The following is an 18,525-nucleotide window of genomic DNA, read 5'->3' as shown; positions in this document are numbered from 1 at the left end:
TCAGTCTGAATCTTCATTCGTCCCATCCCCCTCCTAAGATCTTTAGACTACAATCTATTTTCTAAACTTTATGAATTACCTTATAAAATTTTTATTGTATAACTAAAATGTTTTAAGTCAGTTGGGCATTAAAAATGCTTAGGTAGAAATTTAGTGAAATTGTTAATTCTAAATATTAATTAGCAAGTATCAATAGATTGTAATGCTTGTTATTTTTATCATCATGAAGCAAAAATAATGTCCAATTTTTATGTGAAAAAAAATGAGTTCTTTGAAAACATGAGAGGACAGTAAGCTCAGACTGAATAAGCACAAATGGTGTTGATGATGTATTTGATTATAAGCCACTTCAGAATAAAAATAACTACAATGCAGTTTCTGTATTGAAACTGGCCTTATTTCTTACATTTATATTTAAAATGCAGTAAAAATTTAGAAAATTGGCCCCACAATTAGCTCTCCACTGCTGTTAGTCAGATGATTTTTATAGTTACCTATTTGTACATAGTGAAATTAGGGCTGATCTATCTATACATACATATGTATATATAGCACTCTTTTCTTTTTCCCTAAAAGTCTTATTTTATGGCCTAATAGACTTTCCCCCCTCAGCTTGTACTTTTATTTGTAGATTAATATCTTGTTTCTTTTCTTTGCATCTGTTTTTAGAAATGGGAGCTTCTTTTATTTATAACCAGAAGAAAATTCATCTGTGTGGGAGAAATAAAAAGATAATTTTCCTTTATGTTTTGTTTAAAATAGAAAACTTTTTGAGAACTAATCCAAGTTCTGTAGCATGTGTGAGTCATGAGAACTCTGTGTGACTTGATTGTTCCTGTTTACAGTAGCGAGCTGGGGGACTGTGTATATACTGACCAACGGCTAATAATGAGATGATGGGAAATGGATATCTGTGTCATACAGTTGTCTCTTACTTGATTATATTTTGTTAGATTCCATTTATAAGGTATTTGATTTTGGTACTTGCTCATAATATTGGAGGTTAAAATGAGAAAATTTTTATTTTAAAGCTGTGCCACTTTCTCCATTCTGACAATGGGTGTGGTGAATAAATGAAGACAGTTAGATCTTTGTTTAACTTAAAGGGTTGCATTCAGCTTCTTGGGTGCTTTGGGAATCATTGTTTTTAGTTTTTGTAAAGGTGAGGCATCGGATTTTATTTTGGTGATTTTAGCATACTGTTTTCACCTTTCTGTTTTCCTACAGGCTGGTTTCATCATTTATCAAAAATTAGCAAATTTGAGTGATCCTGTACAAATATTTGTGAAGACTAAAGGTATGTTATGGTCTAAAAATAAAAGGTAAAATTTGAATTTGCTCATTTGTGAGGTTAAGCTCCAAAAGCACAAATTTTCTCACATGTGTATTTAGCATTATTACAGCGTGTTGGTTGTCTGAGGATCAGGATGAGGTCTGCTTGGCCAAAGCTTAGGGTTTCAAGCATGTTACTGTGTCAAAGCAGCACTTACTACTTATCCTTTGTAGCATTGCTGTTCATGAGGCTTCTAGAGTTGGGATTTTGTAGCTTGGAGAACATCAGTGATACAAACAGCCGCCTCTCAGCCTGGAGATTATACATCTTTGCTATAAATATTTGGGCTCCGTGGGTGGCACAGTTGGTAAAGATCTGCCTGCCAATGCAGGAGATGGGAGATTCGATCCCTTGGTCAAGCAGATGCCCTCGAGAGAAGGCAATGGCAGAAGGAAATGGCAACACACTCTAGTATTCTTGCCTGGAAAATTCCATGGATAGAGGAGTCTGGTGGGCTGCAGTCTGTGGGATCACAAAGAATCAGACATGACTGAATGACTGAGCACAGAGTGCTCTGGTTTAAATTTCTAAATTTTCCTCAGGATGCAATAATTCTGTTTTTTCTGCTAAAAGAATGGCCACTTGCAGCTTTCAAGTTCAGCCCTCAGATCTCTTGCTAGGTCAGTAATGGCAGATCTGCTTATATAGTGTCACGTAGGCCAGTGGCGGAATCCCAGCCACGTGACCTGGAATTTACTTGTTTCCTGTGTTTGGGAAGTGAGTGATGGCATAATACCTGTTTCACAGAGTAGCTGTTGAACTCATACTAAGCACCCATACTAATCTCTGTATAGTTGTTATTCTTGTAGCTTCCTTTTAGAGATTTTAAATAATTGTGTTTGTGAAGGTGTTAGTTAAATGAGGTGATTTTGCCAAACTTTTAAAAATATGGCATGACCTACTTATAAAAAATTATATAATATCCTTCATAGCTGTTATTGAGAAGGAATCCATACTCTCTGTGGGTGACCCTCCTTTACACGTTAAGGAAGATTTCTTATACTTTCTCTTGTTGGAAGGCCACATCTGTTGGTAGTTGTATGGTGGCTGGAAATTACCTTGATAACTGAGGCAGATGATATGTTTTTGAAGCTGGTGTAGAGAACAATATATAAGAGCTTATTTAACTCAGAATTCAACAGAGGGATTCGTGATTTTCTGATTTTGTGGTTTACAAGATTGCTTGGAGGTTACACTTGCTATTTTGTCTCTGATGAAAATGCTTCTGAGGACTGTAAGCTATTTCTCAAGTAAAGTAGCATATGTTTTATAAGTTTTTATGGAAATCCTGATTCCTGTCATTGCAATATTGCATTCTTTGACCCTCACTTTTATTCTCTGTTATGTTATTTGTTTAAGTGTGTTGTGACGTCTGAAGGGAAATTACTTGACTAGGATTCCAGTGAATTGTAACTAACATTACCCTTCCTTTTTTCTTCCCTCCTCTCATCCCTCCTTCTTTCTTTCCTTTATCCCTCCCTCCCTCCCTCCTGCGCTTCTTTCCTTCTTGTTACTACACCAGCAGTGTCAGCCTCACCTTTCTCAAATGTAGATGTATATATAGATGACATTTTCAAATGATATTTTCAAAACTTTCGGGTTTTATTATGTTTTTTTTCTTTTACTAAAAAATAAAAGAAGATTAGAATATAATATTATTCAGTCCAGTATAAATGGAGAGCCAGCAGTGAACAAGACAGGCATGATCTGTCTCCTGAGAGGGGAAACCTACAGCTTTATGGGGATATAGGTGAACACCAAAAACAAGGGTACTGTAGGAAGATGAGGCTTATGATGTGGGGAAAAAGGTGTTACGGCTAGCATATAGAGGTGCCCAGTGAATGTTTGGAGGTATTAGAGAATATTTTCTGGAAAAAGTGATGTTTATGGCAGGATCTTAAATATGAGCAGGAGTTAGCTGGCGGAAGAGTAGAGGAAGAGTGTCAAAGGCACAGGCAATGGCAGGTGCCCAGTTTCAGGAGGAAGAGGTGTCTATGGGCAATTGAAAGCAGTTTGGTATAGTCAGCTGTTGAACATGACAGGGTAAGGGATAGAGGAGAGGCAGGGGCTTTCATTTCCTCCGAAGAGCTGTTGAGAGTTTTAAACAAAAATGACATGCGTTACATTAAAAAAAGTAGAACTTGGGCTGTGAAGCAGAATATTGATTCTGGACGGCAAGGGTCACAGTGTGAGACCTGTTAGGGTGATGTGCCCATAATCCAAGTGAAAGGTGATGGTGACGTGGCTTGGCTTGGTTGCATTGTGAAAGGAGAGAAGTGGATGATGCAAAGTACATTTAACAGAGCAGTAGAATCAACAGGATTTAATGTGACGGTGTGAGCCATGTGCACGGATCAGTCCTGTGTTGTCAGCGTGAGCAGCAGGGTTGAGAAACATTGAGGGCAAGGAGCCAGATTTGGGGTCAAGGGGTTGTACAGTTGATTCTAGACACGTTAATGGAAGGAAGCCTGCGAAATAGCAAAGTGGAGGTGGTGGCCAGTAGGCTCTTAGATATACAGCCTGTTAACTCAGAGGATGATTGGACTTAAAGAATTAGGAGTTCTAGGTAAAGAACTGGGGCTAAGAGTCTCAAGGAACTCTCAGTATTCCATGTTTGCGTGGGGAGGGGAACCTAGAGGAGTTGCCATGGGCATGGAAGGAAATGAGGTGGACGTGCGGCAGGCCAAGTAAAGGACATGTGTTACAGAGGAGGGCGTTACTCACTGTTTAAATTTTCTTGCGAGTTTGAGAAACTGAGGACTTAGAGTTAGTTCTTGGGTTTGGCAATGTGGCAGTCGTTGGTAACCTTTTACTACAGCCGCTTTGGTAGACTGGGTGACAAAAGACTGTATTGAGGGGACAGTGGTCATTGGGACACAAAAAAGGGAGGGAGGCTTGGGTGCCGTGAAGGTCCCATAACCGGAGCCAGAATGGAGTAGTGGAATGATGTGGGTGGAAATCGCATTAGCGTGAATAGAGGCCTGAGATCTAAGGAAAGTGAGAAAGCACCTGTAAACATTTTTTTTTTTTTGGGTAAAGAAGCTTGGTTCAGAAAGGGACTATTTATTCATTCATTCATATAACAGATTTGTTGGGGGTTTATTAGGCATCAGGCACTGTACCACTTGCTGAGGAAAGTACACTGAACCAAACAGACCAAACCTTCACTTTGTGTGTCTGAGTGATGGAATGAGCCACATGGATGCCTGAAGGGAGAACATAGAAGGCGTGAGGGGAAAAGAGAGCAAAGCTGTGAGGGACGGTGAGTGAAACTGAGATGAAATGAACAAAGGTGAGAGGAGTCGGAAATGAGGCCAGAAAGGTAGCTTGGGCTAGATCATTTGGGGCTTATAGGCCGTGAATCTGATTTCATATTTTATTAATTAAATACAAGGATGAGTGATGGGAAATACTTTAAGGATTTGGAGTAGCAGCATGATGTGATTAAATATTTATCTCAAAAGGATTTTTCTGGCTGCTACAGGAGGGTAAGTATTTAGGCAGGGAAATCGCTTTGGAGGCTATTATAATGATCCAAGCAAGAGATGATTGGATTGAGCTGGTGGCAGCAGAGGGGGTGAGAAGCGGTAGGTATGTATATATTTGCTGATGAATTCTCTGTGGGGAGTGAGACGTAGAGGTGTTTTGGTTGGATCCACTGAGCGAATGCAAGGGTCAGTCACAGTGAAAGATAATGAGAAGAGCAGGTTTGGGTAAGAAAAATCTGGATTCCAGTTTTGGTCACTTCCCAGATGGCTCAGTGGTAAAAGAAACCTGCAATGCAGGAGACGCCGGTTCGACACCTGGGTCGGGAAGATCCCCAGAGGGGAAAATGGCAACCCACAGAGGAGCCTGACGGGCTATAGTCCATGAGGTTGCAGAGAGCTGGACACAACTGAGTGACTGAGAACACATGTGTGCTAAGTTTTAGATGTTTATCATCACCCAAGGAGATATCTTAGTTGGGAACATGATTCTGGAGTTTGGAGGGAAGACAGGTTGGAGCTGTAACTTTGTCATCAGTATACAGATGGCAGTTAAGCTTGAGAAGATAAAATAGGAAGCGAGTGGAATAAAGAATAGAAGAGGCCCACATATTAGCATCAAGGGCACACCAGCCTCTAGAGGTCAGGAAGACATGGAGAGTATAGCGAAGAGGCCTGTGAAGGGGTAGTGATGAAGGAGGAAGCATAGGAGGGGCAGTGTTCAGAAGCCAACCAATGCTGTGAGCTGGAGCAAGTTATCAACTGTTTTAAATGCCTCTGAGAGTTTGAGATGTTGTTGTTCAGTCACTCAAGTTGTGTCCAACTCTTTTCGACCCCATGGACTTCAGCATGCCAGGCTTCCCTGTCCTTCACTATCTCCCGGAGTTTGCTCAAACTCAAGTCCATTGAGAAGGTGATGCCATCCAACCATCTCATCCTCTGTTGTCCCCTTCTCCTCTTGCCCTCAGTCTTTCCCATCATCAGGGTCTTTTCCAGTGAGTCAGCTATTCACATCAGGTGGCTAAAGTATTGGAGCTTCAGCTTCAGCATCAGTCCTTCCAGTGAATATTCCAATGAAAGAGTGAGATGAACAACTTGGATGAACAGATTTGGCTATGTGGAGGCCATTGTAACCTTTCCATGAACAGCTTTTGGAAAAAGCTCAGTGGCAGGCAGTCAGCTTAGGAGAAAATGGCATTAGAAAGTTGAAGACAGTGAGTGTGGACTGCTTTTTCTTTCAAGGAATTTTGCTGTAAATGGGAGTTGTGATATGAATTAGCAATTAGCAGATTGGTGGCGGGAAGATGAGATAGTTCTCTTTTTGTTTCTGTTTTCTTAGTGAAGTAAGAGATGAAGTTGTTCTCTGACTAAAGGGAGGGACAAGTGTTGAGGTGTTGGAAGCATGAAGAGAAAGAAAGAAGTATGATATAGTCCTCTTGAGAGTGGGAAAGTGGGAAATGTAGAATAATTAACAGTCATTACTGAGGGTTCATGGGGTGTGTGCATGAATTGAAAGCAAAATATCACCCTCATAACTGTGGTTTATTTTTGACTGTAGTCAACTGCTTGGGTATGGGCATCAAGTATGTGCCATGGAAGAAGGAAGGAACGAAAGAGTTGAGTCCACAGGAGCGAATGGTTAATATGGGTAAGGGAGGAGAGTAAGGCATGGGGGTGTGGGGAGCGGCGAGAAGAAGAATGGGAAAGGAAAAGGCAGGAGGTCAGTGGGCTTGGTTCTGAAAGTGTGCAAGAACTGTTGTATTGCAGAAGTCATGCTGGTGTTCAGAGGATGGAATGCTTGCAGTTGGCATTTTGGAAGTGATGACTTTATTGATAATTTTAAGATCTAGGGTATGGTTATGGGCTTCCCTGGTAGCTCAGATGAGATATAAAGAAACCACCTGCAATGCAGGAGACCCTGGTTTGATTCCTGGGTCAGAAGATCCCCTGGAGGAGGGGAGGACAACCCACTCCAGTATTCTTGGGCTTCCTTGGTGGCTCAGACGGTAAAGCATTTGCCTGCAATGTAGGAGACCTGGGTTCGATCCCTGGGTTGGGAAGATCCCCTTGAGGAGGGCATGGCAACCCACTCCAGTTTTCTTGCCTGGAGAATCCCCATGGACAGAGGAGCCTGGCCATCTACAGTCCATGGGATTGCAAAGAGGCAGACACAACTGAGCGACCAAGCACAGCACATGGTAATGGGAAGGGTGGCTGAGACCAGTTGAGGAAAAGATGGCTGGAAATGGAGGGACTGAGGAATTGAAAAGGCCACATTCTTAGGCAGAGAGTTTCTGTGAATGTCGAAATCACTAGGAGTTATCACAGAAATAGAGGGAAGAAAGAGACAGTGAACCAAGTGCTGAAATCTTCAGTGATGTGATTTTGAGATCACAAGGTAACTAGTAGGAGTAGCTGATGATGTAATCCAATGTCCAGTGCTTCAGAGGAGCTGGACTTGTTAAAGGACACAAGTGGTGATAAAGAGCAGAAATTGTAAGCAGGGGAAGGGTTTGGGAAAGGTGGGCAAGTTGGGTGGTGTTGGCGAGGCACTATCAGACAGAATGAAGCTGAAAGTTCGGAAGGTGATCACTTATGAATGAGAAAGGCTTGCATTTTATTTCGTGATGACTGGTAATGAGGACAGTGAGGAGTGTCTGTCGGGTAAGGTTATGTTTACCAAGCTGTTTTAGTAAGTAGCGTCCCATATGGTGGTCTGTTGGTTTCTGATGTTGAAGCAGTGCAGGTGAGATCAGAGTCTCATTTCTACCTTCACCTTCTGCCAAGGTTGAGAACCACTGGGTTGTAATATGTATGAATGCAGATCAGTTAGAATTTAGTCTAAAATTTTAAAGAACAGAAATTTGGAAGGGAAATAAAGTGATTGAGGTGATGTTGGGATAGGTTAAGGAAGTCTTTTTGTTGCAGTTCATTTAAAGAAACAATGAAAATTTAAGCCCTAATAGTGTTCTTGCCACCTGACTACAGTACTCTTGCCTGGAGAATCCCATGGACAGAGGAGCCTGGTAGGCTACAGTCCATGGGGTCGCTAAGAGTCGGACATGACTGAGCGACTTCACTTTCACTTTTCACTTTCATGCATTGGAGAAGGAAATGGCAACCCTCTCCAGTGTTCTTGCCTGAAGAATCCCAGGGACGGGGGAGCCTGGTGGGCTGCCGTCTCTGGGGTCACACAGAGTCAGACACGACTGACGCGACTTAGCAGCAGCAGAAGCAGCAGGGTTCTTGCCTGGAGAATCCCAGGGACGGCGGAGCCTGGTGGGCTGCCGTCTATGGGGTCACACCGAGTCGGACATGACTGAAGCAACTTAGCAGTAGCAGCAGCAGTGTTTAAATAAATATCTTTGCTTTGTAATTTGAAAATTAGTATTGATTCTTTTATTCCAGAGGAGGAAATACTACCTAGTGATGTGAAGAAACAATTGACTTCGATCTCCAAGGAGATGATGGATCTGGCTGAGCGTCTTCCTGATACTTTTGGAAAACTGGAAAATCCACAGAGGTTAAATGTTTCTGTTTTTTTTTTTTTTTTTTAAATCAATTCTGTTTGTTCTTATTGCATTTTTCTAAATACAGTAAAGAAGTTCATTAGGGTGGACTCATAAATTTGCTTGAATACATGCACACAGACTGATGTATAAATTTAAGAAATCTCTTCTAATTGTGAAATTGTGCACAAAAGTTGGAGGCTTCTCTGCTTTGTAGGAGGCTTTACGAAGCAAAGCCAAATAAAATTCTTTAAGTTCACTTGAACAAAATGTAGAAGATTCACAGTGTTCTTTTTCTTTCTGTTTATGGGCATTTTTCATTTAATTATATTTATAGTTTGGTTACTTGAAATCAGTAAATAGGAGCAACTTTTAAACCTGTAACCTCATTTTTCTGGTTATTAAGTGATTATTATATGAGAATTCTATCTAATCAGTAGACTATTAAAATAAGAGGCATTTAGATTTTAAAGAGTGTTTTATATAGCTGAAGCATTGAAAAAAAAGTGAAAGCGTTAGTTGCTCAGTCATGTCCACATGGACTGAAGCCCACCATGCTCCTCTGTCCATGGAATTCTCCAGGCAAGAATACGGAAGTGGATTGCCATTCCCTTCTCTAAGGAGTCTTCCTCACCCAGGGATCGAACCCAGGTCTCCTGCATTGCAGGCAGATTCTTTACGGTCTGAGCCAAGCATTAGATAACTTTTGATATTTGAATTGATGGGTATTGGACTACTGGTTGTTGTTGTTTAGTTGCTCAGTTGTGTCCAACTCTTGGGACTCCATGGACTGTAGCTCCCAGTAGCTACTTCTTGGAATCTGGCTTTGCTCTGTCCTTAATGAATGAATGACTCCCTTATAAAACCTCTAGAAACAGGAGTACTCTTGAACAGTGATTGAGTATAACATGGTAATACAATTTTGAGGCTAAAATCCTTTGTAGAAATGTGAAGCAGTTAATTGAAATAGAATTCTGACTCTGAAAAAAATGCAATGTTAATGTATTCTTTTTTGGATGAGGTTTGTGATATATTTTGATAGATTTCAAAGTATGAGATAGAAATTCAGCTCTTTATCAAAGTAATTTTCCTCCTGGCAATTTGTTTTAGTAGTTGCTATGTAACTTTGAGAATATCTGAAAGAAGTAACTGTCAAACGGGGAAAGGCACTAATAAAACTATTTCATATTCATTTTTACATTTTTCCCTCCATGAAAGAAGAAAATGCCATTTATATGAAAAATTACTATTCACATGCATTTCAGGTTTCTTTCTAGGAATTAAAATAACTATTGAGTATAAATTACATGTGTTTAATACTTTGCTTTATAATATCAAAGCTAAGTAGATTTTCTTAAATTTTGAGAATGGGCAATATTGGATTCATTTTTTTTTTAATTGGAATATAATTGTTTTACAATGTATTAGTTTCTGCTATACAACAACATGAGTCAGCCGTATATATACGTATATCTCCTCCCTCTTGAGCCTCCCTCCCACCTCCCTGGATTCATTTTTAATAAAGGTAGAGCTTATAAACTTTTAGTGGGTCAAAACAAGAACTAGTTAAAATCTTTTATTCCAGATTCTCTGTAACAAGTCTATGCTGTTGCTTCACTTATTTAGATATATCTCTGAACTAGGGTAGAACAAAAGAGATCTGTGAATAGCCAAAACACATGCCATAAGCATGAATTCATGTCCACTTAACTGCAGTTCCAGTGGAGTGCATGAGGCTGCATTCAGGGCATATTTGCTTTGCATTTATGACACAGTTTGACAAGCTTGGATGAATGCTTAACATGAAAATCAAGAATGGATAAGGAGTGACACCATAAATAATTAGTTTGGGGCCAAACACTCCTGACACTTAGTAAGCACGCAAGTTAGGTGTTGAGTGTAGAAGTACCTTGCTGTACTAGCAAGGAGCCCAGAAACTATAAGCATGAAGGGCATGAAGAGCGACTTTAATTCAGTGTGTCCTTTAAGTGAAGATCTTCTTATTAAAAAGCATTAAAACTTGTCCTTAGAGTTAACACAATTAAAGTTGAATTCACCTTTCTTAAATTTTTTTTTTAGGGTTTCCCTACTATTGAAGGATATTTCAGAAAATCTGTATTCATTGAGGATGATGATGTTTGGCTCCACTGAGAAGGAACTGAGACCTAGCAGTAACTTTCACTTATTACCACTGGAAGAGCCAACTGCTGGTGAAGCACAAGAGAAACAAATTAGAGCACATAACATTTTTCCTGAAGTTAAAGATGAGGCATGGGATGCAACACCTGATGATTTAATTGAACATGATGGAGAAAAGGTACTTGGAAATCAAATGAAACAAGAAGATGGATTTGAAGATGAACTGGAAGGCAAGAAGTTGGAAGAGAATACAGAAAGAAATTGTTTGATGTCATTAGATATTACAGAAGAGGAACTCCAACGTTTGGAACAACAGGCTCAGGAAAAGCATCTTACTGATGTTACTTGCACATCTCCTGAGGTACTGAATACAGTAAAGAGCAAACAGTTCATTCATGAAGGTGGTTGGCTGATTTTTTCTATATATGGGCAGAGAGTAAATATTTTAGGCTTTGCAGACCACCTGGTTTCTGCCCAGTTTTGCCAGTTTGGTGTGAAAGCAGCTGTAGACCAGCAGCCTGTCTGTATTTTAATAAAACTTTATTTACAAAAGCAAAAAAGTAGGCTGGGTTTGGCTTGTGAGCTGTTGTTTGCTACTCCTGACTTAGTATGATCAACAGCATTTTATAGTGGAAAGGTTTTTAGGGTCAGTACACATTTGTTACCATTTGCTAAGCATATCGGAGAAGGCAATGGCACCCTACTCCAGCACTCTTTCCTGGAAAATCCCATGGACGGAGGAGCCTGGTAGGCTGCAGTCCATGGGGTTGTTCAGAGTCAGACATGACTGAGCGACTTCACTTTCACTTTTCCTTTCATGCATTGGAGAAGGAAATGGCAACCCACTTCAGTGTTCTTGCCTGGAGAATCCCAGGGACGGGGGAGCCTGGTGGGCTGCTGTCTAGGGGTCGCACAGAGTCGGACACGACTGAAGCGACTTAGCAGAAGCTAAGCATATGCTATTTCTCCTGCTTTTTTACCTACTATATACCTCTTCTTTTTGTAGATCCCTACATACCTACCAGAGTTTACTTTTCCAAACGTGATTCTTGAGGGTAGTTTTGTTTCCTCATATGGGTTTTCTTTACTTGATATTCTGAGAGGGTTTCTATTAAACCCATGTTTTTACTTGACACTCACCTATACTGTCATCTAGAGTCAGAAACCTCATTTTGTTCTTGATAGTTATTGTTAAACATTGTATATTTTTTCTCAACTTCATGTTTAGATTTCTGATCATGTTCTGATTTGATTAATTTGTGAGATTATGTTTTTCTGTTTGCTAATAACTTAAGCATATTTTTTGAAATAGTGAAGTTGTATTAGCGGAATTATGGTGTTTCTTTAAGACAAAAGAGACATACAGCTGTAAACTTTTTATCTCATTTGTTTTTCATTAATTAAAAAATTATCTGTATTGCCCATATTTGGTTGTATACATTTGTGTACATTTTAAAAATAATAACTGCATTTTAAAGTTTTAAAATTAGATTTGAAAGTCATTTAGTAGGATTATTTCCTCAGTTTTCTAAGGACAGATTCTCAATATTTCTTTGTATTTGGTAACTATATTAGTAATCACTTCTATCAGTATACAAATGCATTTTAGCATTGTTTTCAAACTGTTTTCATACCAACCATTTGTAAAGTGGACTCCACTTTTGAGAAATATCTTTTGCTAATGTCTGTAGTACCTTCTGATTTTCTAGAAATTTCATATTACATATTCACTTTAAAGTGATAGGTTTCATATAATTATATAGAATGATGATCAGGATTTCATGATCTGACTCACATCTTTTATCCCATTTATTGCCATTTTTTATTGTGTAATAATTATTAGCATTTAAAAAATTCATGAGACCCCATTTAAAAAATAAAAGAATAAGGCTTATTTTAAGATCTTTTTTAAAGGTTAATTTTTGAGGTTAATTAAGTCTATACTACCTTTTCCTTTCCAGTTTAAATTTTAGACTTTTTTGGGGTCCTTCTGTATTTCTTTGGTGGGTTTCCTTCATACAGGTTACTATCATTGGACATTTGCTTTGTAAGGATTGCCAGATTATTGTAGTTTCTTCATATCTCCACATTGGCAATAAATAACTTATCTGACACTATTTTTTAAATACCTGTAGATGCTATTTGTAAAATATAATTTTATTTAAATGTATTATTAGTCATTGTAACTTGTTGTGATCTCTTAAAAATCAGTGTCTATAAGAGAACAAGTATAGTTCCTGGCTTTGTACAGAATTTCTAAATATTGCAAAGAGGTTCCTGTACTCAAAAAGTTTGGGAACCACAGTTTGGGCTTTTTTTAAACTATAAATGAATTTGTCATTTGTACTTTCATTTAGAGAGTGTGGACTATCACAAGCTTGTTTATCTATTTTGTTTATTAGGTAAACAGGTTAGGTAGTTTTTCTCTTTTTGTTTGCTTCTTTGTTTCTACATTTATTCCTCCTTCTCTTTTTCCTTCCTACCATCCTCTTTCCCTTCCTTTCTATCTACCTGTCACATAAACATATAAATATATATTATACATTTATTAGTGAAGAATAGGAGGTGGTCTAAAGATATTTAGTGTAAAGGAACTTTATTTTGTAGAAAAGAGGGTATTGAGTCAATAATACTGGAAACTAATGTTTGACATACTTTTTTTTTTTTTTAAAGCATTCATCTTCCAAGGATAATGAAGAGGATCTATCTTACATAATTGAGAGTGATGAAGATTTAGAAATGGAGATGCTTAAGGTATGTTTACCATTACAGAAAATTACTTCTAGTTCTTTACAATGGACATTAATGCAGTAAAATATTGCCTGATTCTAAACTGGTCCTACCACAATGAGATTGCTGTCACTTATGTAGCATTAGATTTTGTTTTCCTTTTCATATTTCTTTATGTCTTTGTACAGCCTGTGCATAATGTATTAGCAGTAGTGATGTAGAAGTTGTTAGGCAGTTAGTGTAGGAACTCTGAGACCTTGGCCTGTTTTAATAAGCATCCCACTCCATTAAACTAAGCCTATCTCCTTTGTCCCGAATTCCTGGCTCTTAGAGGAATGTGTCCTTGGTCTGATAAATTATCAGCACTCAGATCCAGGAAGGATCTGATTAACTAATTAATTTGTGTTCCATATGCCTGAGGGAAAAACAACTGGTGATCATTAATCTTTAGTGCATGCATCTGGTCCATTGTAAAAATGGCTGGGAGTCATGAGAAATGGTTGCAGATGGTAACTTAATGTCTAAGAAAACTAAGAATCCAAGGATCAAAAGAAGCCATAAAGATGTCAAGTCAAACGTGGTCTTTATGCTGATTGGTTAGAAACAACATATGTTAAAAGTAAGAACCAATCAAAAGTGTACAAATCATTATGAGTAAGGATATAAACTGCTAAGTCCCACCTTTGTGGGAACTTCACTCCCTCTCAGCATCTATCCTGAGAGCTTTGTACTTTCTTTCTGAAATAAATTCTGTTTGCTTGCTACTGTGAGTGTTCTGAGTGTTCATGAAGTTCATTCTTTGGCACTGTGAATAAGAACTTGGATTCTCATTTCCATAGTATACTAATTAGGTCACTTTTTCTTTTAATCTTTTCCTGGAACGTGGGTAGTGGTTCAGCTCTCCAGTATTGAAACAGGTTTCTCTTTCCTCCTATCCATGTGTGTCCACTTTTATTTGGAAGTTCTGTTTTTATACATTCCATCTTCTTTACTTTGGTTTTATTTGCTGTGGATGTTTTCTTTTATACATAATTTTCTAATGTTTTAAGTGATTCAGTTTTCCCCTATTACCAAGTTGAAAATAGTATTTTCTAATTTATGTATAGTCTACTTCTTCACCTGACCTCCAGTTTCTTCATCAAATCTTATGAATCAAGGATGGACAATTAGAAAGAAAAGCCTAAACTTAGCTAAATTAAGGGAAAATGAAGAAAAACATGGAAGTTCACCATTATGCATACTTTTTAGTTCTCATCTTTAGGTCGATGTGATTTTTCTTTTTATGAAATGAGATTTAAGTTCCTGATTCTTTGAATTTGAGTCAGTGTACTGGGTAGTGATAGGAATGTGGATTCTGAATGTGAATGTGGGTTTAAAGTCTAACTTCTCCCTTAATTAGCTGGGTGACTTTGGGCATGTTTCTTAGCTTTTTGATACTCTATTAACAGTTGTATTTATTATTAAGGTGTTACTTGTGAAGGGTTTAACTAAAGAGCCTGGCATTTCCTAAGTGTAATAAATATTAGCTAACAGTAATAAAAGGATATAAATACTGAATCATATGCCTTTATTGATGAGCCATTTCTCTGAAGAGTCCTATTAAAGTAGTGGATTTATAGGATACTTGCAGACTTCTACAAATTTATGTTATATATTGAACCTCTTAGAAGGCAACTTGGGTGCACAGATAAAAGTACTTTTTTTTACAAGTATGTTTGTTGACTGGAATAAAAAAAATGTGAAAGAGAATCTCTTTTTTTCCCCTTTTAAAGGCCTGAAAAATACTTTTTAAAAAACCTTTTAAGTCAGACTTACTGAATAGAAGTTTTACTATAAAGGGAAAATGACAACTGTGGTTTAATAATTCTTCCTGTTATTTCTCATTAAGAAATTTTACAGATGAAACAATTTTGAAATACCTGCAGATTCATTAAGAAGATAATCTTCATTTAGGGGAGGAAATCAGATACCAAGCTGACATGAAAGCATTTGTTTTACATTTGTAATATTCCTTTCCTAAAATTATTTCAGTGTTTTTGTTGTTGCTTTGACAACTCCAGAAACACGTTTATTGTTGGCTTATAGTTTAAACTTTATGCTTCCTCAAAAATAATGTCGCTGACACATGATACAGAGAAACTCATTACAAGAATCACATTAAAACCCACATTTACAACTTGGGAATTGGAAGCATTGAAGTATGATAAAGAAAAAAATGTTTTAAATAATCTAAATGCAAAATTTATGAAAACTTTCCCTAGGGCCAGTTCATTGTATGCTATTAATGAACCCTGTTTGTGCTGGCAGTATTCCATCTTTGGCCTTATGCCTGAGAAACCATTCTTGAGCACATATTTAAACGGGAGCACACATGTTCTTTTGTGGTACTGCTTGTGCATCTGCCAGCTTTGAACAAAATTGTAGGCTCTGTTAATAATACTCCTTTTGTGTTTGCTGAAAAAGATGCAGCACTCTCAATGCTTTTGCTTTGAAAAATTCTTTTAAATGTTCAGTCTTTAGAAAACCTCAAAAGTGGCACGGTAGATCCAAATCATTCAAAATGCATAGAAATGGAAAAAAATCTAGATCTTCCTTCTGAAGAAGATGATGAAGATGAGAACGAAGCTGTTGAAGAGGAAAAAGAAGCTGATGAAGGTAAGCACTGTCCTGTGTTTGAACTGACTCATCTCTGGTACCTATCACTGATTTTAATTTAGGTTTTAATTTTAAACATTTTGGACATCAAGGATTCTGTGGCATGTAGTTATTTAGGCCCTGAAAACTTGTCATTAAATCCTATGGTGCTTTGGTCTTCATAAAGGACAGTCATACTACTTAGAAAAGTAAGTAATAAAAGTGTTGTGTCATTTGGTGAACATGGTGACGTGAAACTTTTCATCCTGAATTTTATGTTTTGTCAAAAACGATAAAAAATCATTTAATAAGAAGCAGGGGCTTCCCGATGGCTCAGCGGTAAAGAATCTACCTGCAGTGATGGAGACAGAGGAGACATGGGTTCAATCCTTGGGTCAGGAAAATCCGCTGGAGGAGGAAATGGCAACCCACTCCATCACCCCAGTAATCTTGCCTGGAAAATCCTGTGGACAGAAGAGCCTGGTGGACTACAGTCCATACGGTTGCAAAGAGTCAGACATGACTGAGCACGGTACAGAAATAAGAAATAATAAATTAATTACTTATATTAAGCATTATTATAAATGGCATTGATAAATATCTGTCCTTCAGGTGCTTATTACTTAAAAATAAATGGCAAAGTGTCAAATAGCAAAATGGACTAATTTTCATCTTGTGTGTGCAAACTCTAGTAAAGAATCTGCTAAATGAATCTTCTGTCATTTAAGTATAAGTGATGATACGCATTATGATAAGCTGTAGGCATCTTCTCATAGAGTAGAATGCTCTCTGGAGCTAGATTTCTTCAATGTTGTAATATGGAAAATTTAAAATACATTTCATAGATGGAAAGTATATGAAAATGTTAAAGTTTTTGCCCTTTGTTTTCTTGTATTAAAAATGGACAAATATTCATTTGTTTAGAGGTGGGTTTTCTTGACTCTTCTTTCCTTTGCTCTTTCTTGGCTACTCATGAATCCTTCAACTTGAGGAAAAAATGAAAATCAGTGGGGTGAAGTTAACGTAACTCCATTTTGCTTTGCAGTTGGAATTTTGATCAGAGATTTTTGGTGGAATGGTAATTAAAATGAAGGTTTTACCTATGGATTTTATTTATGACAGTAATTAATTATGGCTTACTGTTGACTGAAAATTGGTTATATTATAAAATTTGAATTGCTATTTTGTTTGCCATGGTTGGCTCTAAATGTTAGTTTTTAGAAGTATAACAAATTCCAAAACATCGTATTTTTATGAAGCTGGCAAAAGTGTGAATTGTAGCAAAGTTCTTATCCTTAGTATTAAGAAATTAATCAAACGGTTTATCTGGAGTTGTCCCTGGTACTCAAAGGAAAAATAAGTGTCAGTTCAGTTCAGTCGCTCAGTCGTGTCCGACTCTTTGTGGCCCCATGAACCGTAGCACGCCAGGCCTCCCTGTCCATCACCAACTCCCGGAGTCTACCCAAACCCGTGTCCATTGAGTCGGTGATGCCATCCAACCATCTTATCATCTGTCATCCCCTTCTCCTCCTGCCCTCAATCTTTCCCAGCATCAGAGTCTTTTCCAGTGAGTCAGCTTTTCGCATCGGGTGGCCAAAGTATTGGAGTTTCAGCTTCAACATCAGTCCTTCCAGTGAACACCCAGGACTGATATCCTTTAGGATGGACTGATTGGATCTCCTTGCAGCCCAAAGGACTCTCAAGAGTCTTCTCCAACACCACAGTTCAAAAGCATCAATTCTTCGGTGCTCAGCTTTCTTTATAGTCCAACTCTCACATCCATACATGACCAGTGAAAAAACCATAGCCTTGACTAGACAGACCTTTGTTGGCAAAATAATGTCTCTACTTTTTAATATGCTGTCTAGGTTGGTCAAAACTTTCCTTCCAAGGAGTAAGCGTCTTTTAATTTCATGGCTGCAATCACCATCTGCAGTGATTTTGGAGCCCAGAAAAATTAAGTCAGCCACTGTTTCCACTGTTTCCCCATCTATTTGCCATGAAGTGATGGGACCAGATGCCATGATCTTAGTTTTCTGAATGTTGAGCTTTAAGCCAACTTTTTCACTTTCCTCTTTCACTTTCATCAAGAGGCTCTTCAGTTCTTCTACACTTTTTGCCATTGAGCAAACTCTGGGAGATGAAGGACAGGAGAAGGCAGCGCACCCCACTCCAGTACTCTTGCCTGGAAAATCCCACAGACGGAGGAGCCTGGTAGGCTGCAGTCCATGGGGTCGCGAAGAGTCAGACATGACTGAGCGACTCCACTTTCACTTTTCACTTTCATGCATTGGAGAAGGAAATGGCAACCCACTCCAGTGTTCTTGCCTGGAGAATCCCAGGGACAGGGGAGCCTGGTGGGCTGCCGTCTATGGGGTCGCACAGAGTCAGACATGACTGAAGCGACTTAGCAGCAGCAGCAGCAGGAAAACCTGGCATGCTGCTGTCCTTGGGGTCGCAAAGAGTCAGACGTAACTGAGTGACTGAACAACAACACAGTAACTAGATTCTTTAAAAGAAGTCAGTAAAATAAAACTTCCTCTCACTTTGTGTACCTTTATTTTAACATAAATGCCCATTTTATTTTAAGACTGTCTGTTACCAAGACCTACTGAAAAGCAAATTAACTGCCTCAAGACCTACTTTGGCCATTCTAGTTTTAAGCCGTGAGTATAGTCTCAGTTAATTAAATTGC

The 18,525-nt window shown here is 38.4% G+C and overlaps 1 protein-coding gene across 7 annotated transcripts in view; it reads left to right on the top strand.

Annotated features, from left to right (window-relative positions):
- The window catches only part of WRN (WRN RecQ like helicase), a 134,469-nt gene that overhangs the window by 32,066 nt on the left and 83,878 nt on the right, over positions 1–18,525 (top strand). For all 7 annotated transcript variants that reach the window (XM_055567137.1, XM_055567136.1, XM_055567138.1 and 4 more), the window contains 6 exons: positions 1,228–1,297; positions 8,227–8,341; positions 10,407–10,827; positions 13,140–13,220; positions 15,710–15,851; positions 18,421–18,496. In XM_055567137.1, coding sequence (XP_055423112.1) covers positions 1,228–1,297; positions 8,227–8,341; positions 10,407–10,827; positions 13,140–13,220; positions 15,710–15,851; positions 18,421–18,496 — 905 coding nt within the window. The remainder of the gene's footprint in view (positions 1–1,227; positions 1,298–8,226; positions 8,342–10,406; positions 10,828–13,139; positions 13,221–15,709; positions 15,852–18,420; positions 18,497–18,525) is intronic.

Source organism: Bubalus kerabau, chromosome 2, assembly GCF_029407905.1.
Source record: "Bubalus kerabau isolate K-KA32 ecotype Philippines breed swamp buffalo chromosome 2, PCC_UOA_SB_1v2, whole genome shotgun sequence".
In the NCBI taxonomy this organism is placed as follows: Eukaryota; Metazoa; Chordata; class Mammalia; order Artiodactyla; family Bovidae; genus Bubalus; species Bubalus kerabau.
Note: the sequence above shows the minus strand (reverse complement) of the source record. Positions and strands in the feature narration are given on the sequence as shown.